Here is an 8,190-nt window from a genome sequence, read left to right on the forward strand (position 1 = left end):
ATAACCGTCTGTTTTTCAAGCAGATGCATTTAAATTCTGAAAAATGCTATTTTTTCTAAATTTTCTCTAAATTTTGCAATTTTTCTCAAATAAAGACTGAATATATCGACCAAATTTTACCACGAACATGAAGCCCAAAGTGTCACGAGAAAACAATCTCGGAATCGCTTGGATAGGTTTAAGCATTCCGACGTTATTACCACATAAAGTGAAATATGTCAGATTTAAAAAATGGGCTCTGAGCCTTAAGGCCCAAACTAGGCTGCGTCCTTAAGGGGTTAAGGGTGAGGCCCAGAATTTTTTTTATTTCCGTTGCATTTGTGGGATTCCACAACCTGGCATAAGGTGACGAAGGCTTATTGGCAATGTACTGCCTGACATACAAATTTGTTTCCTGCACAAAATGTTCCAAAACTTGCTCCGTAATAAAAATATTAAAATAATTTAGTGGTGAAAAATTACTGACATTGGGACTTATGCCAGGAGTAGCAATAAAGTCATTTATGGTGGGAGAAAATAGACTTGTGGGTTCCCACACTAAATTGGTTGGGTGGGGTTGCGCAATATCAGGGGCTGCACTTTTAACGGACGTTGTGGCAACTGCGCCGTCTCCCATATCACTGGTGCTGGGTCTCATATCCGTAGAATCCCTTGAAGCGACACTTTCGCTGTCGCTTTCAAGAAAAAGCTCAACTTCAGATGCAGAATCCGTATCGGAGCATAGCATCTGATAGGCTTCCTCAACGCTGTATCTTTTGGCAGCCATAATGATAATACAGTCTAAACCGCAAATAATAAACGTAACTAGCGGTTTCAATTTTTTTATCAACTAATCACACTAAAGGAATTAAACTTTTTTTTTTATTTTTTTCAAACCTAAACCTAAACCCTACGCCTAACACGAACTGTAAACCTAAGCCCAGAACAGAACCCTACGCCGTCTAACAGCGTACACGCCGTCTAACAGCGTACCCTAAAAAGAAAGTCGTTTATAGTACGATTCTTAGTATATACAGTAAATATATTTATATATATATGTATATACTATATACTATAAAATACTGAAAAAATGAATTATTTTTTTTAAACTATGTGAGGAACAAGTGATTTTGTGTAGGGGACACTGACACACTTGTATCTGTTTCTCTCCATAGCTAGAACAGAGTGAGGAGAAACAGATACATGTTTTACTTTTATTTTACAGTAGTGATCACTATGATTAGATATCATAGTGAACACAAAAAAGATCAGGAACCAATACTATTGGCTCCTGATCACTGCTCTAAAAACAGAGCTGCTAGCAACAGCTCGTTCTTAGAGCAGGAGCTGTCATTTAGACACTCTCGGCGGCTCTGTACACAGTAACAGCATGTGACCGCTGTGATTGGCTGTCACAGCGGCCACATGCTGTTACGACGAAATCGGCAGGTCCTGATGGCTGCACTAAGAACCGGACCTGTTACATACAGCCGGTTTTTAGTGCAGACTTGACCAGGCTGCCGTTAAACCCACTCTACTACAGCGACGCCAAAAGACGTCGCTGTAGACTGAGTACCTGCACCGCCCGACGTCAAAAGACGGTGGGCGGTCGTTAAGGGGTTAAAGTGAGACAGTGTTTGTGAAACCCTGCCTATTACATGCTGCACTCAGCTGCACACGTATGGGCAGTTACATAGTTACATAGTTAGTACGGCTGAAAAAAGACACATGTCCATCAAGTCCAACCAAGGGAAGGGAAAAGGGAAGGAAAAATTTCTACACATAGGAGCTAATATTTTTTTGTTCTAGGAAATTATCTAACCCTTTTTTAAAGCCATCTACTGTCCCTGCTGTGACCAGCTCCTGCGGTAGGCTATTCCATAAATTCACCGTTCTTACTGTAAAGAAGCCTTGTCGCCTCTGCAGCTTGAACCTTTTTTTCTCCAGACGGAGGGAGTGCCCCCTTGTTTTTTGAGGGGGTTTTACAAGGAACAGGATATCACCATATTTTTTGTATGTGCCATTAATATATTTATATAAGTTAATCATGTCCCCCCTTAGTCGTCTTTTTTCAAGGCTAAATAGGTTTAATTCTTTCAATCTTTCCTCATAACTTAAATTCTCCATGCCCCTTATTAGCTTCGTTGCTCTTCTTTGTATTTTTTCCAACTCCAGGGCATCCTTTCTATGAACTGGAGCCCAGAACTGAACTGCATATTCTAGATGGGGCCTCACTAATGCTTTGTAAAGTGGCAATATTACATCTCTGTCCCGCGAGTCCATGCCTCTTTTAATACACGACAATATCTTGCTGGCCTTTGAAGCAGCTGATTGACACTGCATGCTGTTATTGAGTTTATGATTTACAAGAACACCCAGATCCTTCTCAACAAGTGAATCCGCCAGTGTAGCTCCCCCTAGGACATATGATGCATGCAGGTTGTTGGTACCCAGATGCATAACTTTACATTTATCTACATTAAACTTCATTTGCCAAGTGGACGCCCAAACACTTAGTTTGTTTAAATCTGCCTGCAATTCACAAACATCTTCCATAGTCTGAACTATATTACATAGCTTGGTGTCATCTGCAAAAATAGAAATAGTGCTATTAATCCCATCCTCTATATCATTAATAAATAAGTTGAATAATAGTGGTCCCAGCACTGAACCCTGGGGTACACCACTTATAACCGGTGACCATTCAGAGAAGGAATCATTGACCACAACTCTCTGGATACGGTCCTTGAGCCAATTCTCAATCCAATTACAAACTATATTTTCTAAACCTATAGTCCGTAATTTACCCATTAGGCGTCTATGGGGGACAGTGTCAAATGCCTTTGCAAAGTCCAAAAACACTAAATCCACAGCGGCCCCTCTGTCTAGACTTCTGCTTACCTCTTCATAAAAACAGATTAGGTTAGTTTGACAACTTCTGTCCTTAGTAAAACCATGCTGGCTGTCACTTATAATGCTATTTATTGTCACATAATCCTGTATATAGTCCCTCAATAGCCCCTCAAACATTTTCCCCACGATGGATGTTAAGCTTACTGGTCTATAATTACCCGGGGAAGACCTAGAGCCCTTTTTGAAAATAGGCACCACATTTGCCCTGCGCCAGTCCCTTGGCACTATACCAGTCACTAGAGATTCTCTGAATATTATGAAAAGGGGGACAGAAATAACTGAACTAAGCTCTTTAAGAATTCTAGGGTGTAACCCATCTGGTCCCGGAGCCTTGTGCACATTTATTTTATTTTATTTAGCTTGGACCATCTCTACATTCATCCAATTCAGTATATCAGCCGATATATTAACAGCACTGGCACCGGCTACATCAGCTGCTCTTTCTTCAGTTGTATATACAGAGCTAAAGAACCCATTTAGTAACTCTGCCTTCTCTTGATCCCCTGTGATCAACTCCCCATTACCATTATCTAGGGGTCCTACATGTTCAGACCTTGGCTTTTTTGCATTTATATGCTTGAAGAATTTTTTAGGATTTGTTTTACTATCCTTGGCCACCTGCCTTTCATTTTGTATTTTTGCTAATTTTATTACATTTTTACAGATTTTATTAAGCTCTTTATATTTTACAAAGGCTACAGCTGTACCCTCAGATTTGTATTTTTTAAATGCCCTTTTTTTGTCATGTATTGCCCCTTTCACAGAAGGTGTAAGCCATGTGGGGTTTAATTTGAGTCGTTTATACTTATTACCTGTAGGAATAAATTTTGCACTATAATAACTCAAAGTAGATTTGAAAATCTCCCATTTATCATTTGTTCCATTATTTGACATTAGTTCTTCCCAGTCCATATCCTGAATTGCAGCCCTCATCCTGGGGAAATTGGCTTTCTTAAAATTAAATGTTTTTGCCCTCCCAGCCTGCGTTTGTTTTTTACAGTATAGGTAAAATGTAACTATATTGTGATCACTGTTACCGAGGTTTTCACGAACATTGACATTCCCAACAAGATCTGCATTATTAGAAATGACCAGATCCAACAGAGCTTCACCTCTAGTCGGGTCTTCCACAAACTGGCCCATAAAATTTTCCTGCAACAGGTTGAGGAAATGTCTCCCCTTTGCAGTTGAAGCCGAACCATGACACCAATTAATGTCCCGGAAATTAAAATCTCCCATTATCACTACAGTACCCGCCTGTGCAGCCCGCTCCATCTGTTTATATAGCTGAACTTCCATCTCCTCAGTTATATTGGGGGGTCTATAGATTACACCAAAAGTAATTTTTTCAGTGTTTACCTCCCTTTCTAGTTCCACCCACAAGGTTTCAACCTCCTCACAGTCTTCACCCACTATTGTCTCTTTCACACTCGCCTTCATATCACTTCTCACATACAGACATACACCACCACCTTTCCTATTTGTCCTGTCTTTACGAAAAAGTGTAAAACCCTGTAGATTTACAGCCCAGTCATGTGAAGAGTCCAGCCATGTTTCAGCAACACCAACTATATCTATATTTTCTTCCAGTATCAAGGCCTCCAGCTCCCCCATTTTACTTGCTAGACTTCTGGCATTTGTGAACATACACTTTAACTTGCCTGTCAGTTTTTCACTTTTATTATCAGAAATGTGATTTGACATTAATCGGTCCTTTTTATTTACACTGATGTTTTGTAACGAAAGGATCTCCTTATCCTGTTGTCCAGTCCTCTCCCCACATTCTGTTTCTCCCCCCACCAATATAGTCTGACCCCTCTCTAACCTGGCTACCCCTTTTTTTTCTACATTGACCTCCCTCCTCAGCCCTAGTTTAAATACTCCGCCACCCCAGCTAGAATTCTCTCCCCCAGCACAGCGGACCCCCTTCCATTTAGGTGCAAATCATCTGCAGAATACAGTTTGTACCCCAATGAAAAGTCAGCCCAGTGCTCTAGGAACCCAAATCCTTCTCCTCTACACCAAGACTTCAGCCATGCATTTAACTCCCTAAGCTCCCGCTGTCTTTCCTGTGATGCGCATGGCACAGGCAGTATTCCTGAGAATACAACCTTGGAGGTCCTTCCCTTCAGCTTGTAGCCTAGTTCTTTAAAATTATTCTTAGTTGAAAGGTTCTCTTTAAAGAGGCTCTGTCACCACATTATAAGTGCCCTATCTCCTACATAATGTGATCGGCACTGTAATGTAGATAACAGCAGTGTTTTTTATTTAGAAAAACGATCTATTTTCACCAAGTTATGACCTATTTTATCTTTATGCTAATGACTTTCTTAATAGACAACTGGGCGTGTTTTACTTTTGACCAAGTGGGCATTGTAAAGAGAAACGTATGATGGTGACCAATCAGCGTCATACACTTCTCTCCATTGATTTATTCTGCACATAGTGATCCTGCATTGTTCACTATGTGCAGCCACATACACACACATTAACGTAACTGAAGTTCCTTGACAGTAAATAGACATCACCTCCAGCCAAGACGGGATGTCTATTCACAATCCCGACACTTCGGTAACGTTTGTGTGTGACTTACTCACACAGCACATCGAGATCACGTTGTGCTGTCATTTACAGCGAGATCTCACGAGATTAAGCTTGCTGTGCTGTAAGTCACACACAAACGTTACCGAAGTGTCGGGATTGTGAATAGACATCCTGTCCTGGTTGGACGCGATGTCTATTTATTGTCAAGACACTTCAGTAATGTTAATGTGTGTGTAAGTGACTGCACATAGTACACAACGCAGGATCACTATGTGCTGATTACATGAATGGGGAGAAGTGTATGACGCTGATTGGTCACTGATTGGCCGGCGTCATACACTCCTCTGTACAACGCCCACTTGGTCAATAGTAAAAACACGACCCAGTTGTCTATTAAGACAGTCATTAGCATAAATCTAAAATAGGCCATAACTTGGTGAAAAATGATCGTTTTTCTAAATAAAAAACACTGCTGTCATCTACATTACAGCGCCGATGATATTATGTAAGAGATAGGGCACTTATAATGTGGTGACAGAGCCTCTTTAAGTCTGGTGTCTGAAACGCCAGTCCTAATAAATTCCCCCAGTTAGGTGGACATTCTGAGAGGGAATCAAAAGATCACCAGTTTTTTCAAAAAGCCCTGTAGCCTACTAACTTAAAAAAACATACATGAATGTGCTATAACAAGCTTACTCTATGCTGTTCTATTACTTCTACCTCCGGTACCTACGTGTCTGTATGCACGGAGGAAAGGGGGTGGTCCTGCAGAGCTGCATATGTAAACAGTGTTTTTCTTGTGGGAAACTACATTTCTCACAAGCACCTTGCGTCTCCTCTAGGCACCCTGTGCACAATGCGCATGCTCGTCCTGTGCAAGTAAAGACGGCGAGATTGCGCATGCGCCATCTCACTGCACAGAGCAAGGAAATAGATGGACTATAGCAGACAAGCAGATATAGACTGCACATACTCGTCCTATGCAAATAAAGAGGGTGGGACCGCGCATGCGCCGTCTCTTTGCCATCTCATTGTACAAAGTGAAGAAGATGTGAACTATAGAAGACAAGAAGCTATAGACTGCGCATGCTCGTCCTATGCAAATGAAGAGGGTGAGACCGCGCATGCGCCGTCTCTTTGCCATCTCATTGCACAAAGTGAAGAAGATGTGAACTATAGAAGACAAGAAGCTATAGACTGCGCATGCTCGTCCTATGCAAATGAAGAGGGTAAGACCGCGCATGCGCCCTCTCTTTGCCGTCTCATTGCACAAAGTGAAGAAGATGTGAACTATAGAAGACAAGCAGCTATAGACTGTATGCTCGTCCTAAGCATGACAGAACTACTGGAGGACGTAACTTATATCAACAGGTAGAAACAAACTGATGGCATAGGGTACTTAGGGGGGGGGGGTGAACTGATGGAGAACATTTAATTTTAGGTAGTTGATTGTATTTGATAATATTCTTTATTTTAGTGATTGGGATCATGAGGCTTGAATAAGATTTTGGGAATACCCCTAACAGAGTAATGTAATAGTTAATCACAGGGCACCCCCTTTTATTGCCAAACTGCTGTTCTAACTTCTGATTTACTTATATATGGACAATTTTATGTTTTGGTGACAATTCTCTTTAATATATGACACAGACATCTAAAATAAACACATTATAGTTTTAAAATTATTATTTTGAAGGAAAAAAGATATCCAATACCAACTGGCTCTCCGTGAAAAAGTTATTGCCCCGTTAGTTACTCAATCAATGAAAGAAGTGGTCCAGCAATAGAAAAAAGGGTCTGCTTTTGTTCCCCAGAAACAGCGCCACTCTTGTCCATGGGCTGTATCTGGTATTGCAGGTTAGCCCCATTCACTTGAATAACAGACACAGCCAATGGACACACGTGGTACTGTTTCCTGAAGAAAAGAAAAAAAGCAGACCCTTTTTTGAATCCGAGATAACCCATTTAACTGGATTTAATTGAAAATTGGGTTTAGTCAGAATAGAGATACTCAGACTTGTATCTAGATCTCTTCTTAAATTGCATTTTTGATAATTTGGGATCCTATGACTGATGACATTTGTTTCGCCTATACAGGTTGCAGAGAAACTTGCGCTCCAGGTTCCAGTGGGCATAATGCAGCATGGACCAGCAGTGTGTGTGGTTACTGTAGCAGTCACACTATTCTGCACTGGATTGATACTTACATCAGTGTTCAAGCACAGAAACGTTTCCAGATAGCATTTAACTTCTCCAAAATGTACTGTATTCACAGCTAGATTAAACTCCGATTTTGTAACATAAAGAGGTAATTGGTGGTTTTGAACTATACTTTATATCTTAAATAAAAAAAATATGCACTACTCAACATTGAAATTGCAACACCAAGAAGGAAAAGTTTTGGAATTGTGGCTATCACAGGATCGATAGACATGTTAATGATATGCAAGTGATAAAAAATGGAAACAAAATATTCCAAACATCTTGATTTATTCAGTATCGAGTATGAGCGCCACACGCAGAAATACACGCACTTCCACGCCTTGACATGCTATCAATGAGGTTATTAATGGTTGTCTGAGGAATGTTATGCCTCGCTGAATGCACTTGGGCACGAAAATCATCAAGATTGGTTGCCGACCAATGACGTCCCAGATGTGCTCGATGGGAAACAAGTCTGGAGACGCTGCAGGCCATGGTAGCACATTTAGGCCACGCAGGCTGCTCACAGTTGCACGAACAACATGCGGCCTG

At 40.9% G+C, this 8,190-nt stretch overlaps 1 protein-coding gene across 5 annotated transcripts in view; it reads left to right on the forward strand.

Annotated features, from left to right (window-relative positions):
* PIGX (phosphatidylinositol glycan anchor biosynthesis class X) overlaps nucleotides 1-7,741 on the forward strand; it is a 31,056-nt gene extending 23,315 nt beyond the window's left edge. For all 5 annotated transcript variants that reach the window (XM_075861222.1, XM_075861223.1, XM_075861221.1 and 2 more), the window contains exon 7: nucleotides 7,534-7,741. In XM_075861222.1, the coding sequence (XP_075717337.1) occupies nucleotides 7,534-7,677 (144 nt within the window). In that variant the 3' untranslated portion in view covers nucleotides 7,678-7,741. The remainder of the gene's footprint in view (nucleotides 1-7,533) is intronic.
* The last annotated feature ends 449 nt before the right edge of the window (nucleotides 7,742-8,190 follow it).

This window comes from Rhinoderma darwinii, chromosome 4 (assembly GCF_050947455.1).
Source record: "Rhinoderma darwinii isolate aRhiDar2 chromosome 4, aRhiDar2.hap1, whole genome shotgun sequence".
In the NCBI taxonomy this organism is placed as follows: Eukaryota; Metazoa; Chordata; class Amphibia; order Anura; family Rhinodermatidae; genus Rhinoderma; species Rhinoderma darwinii.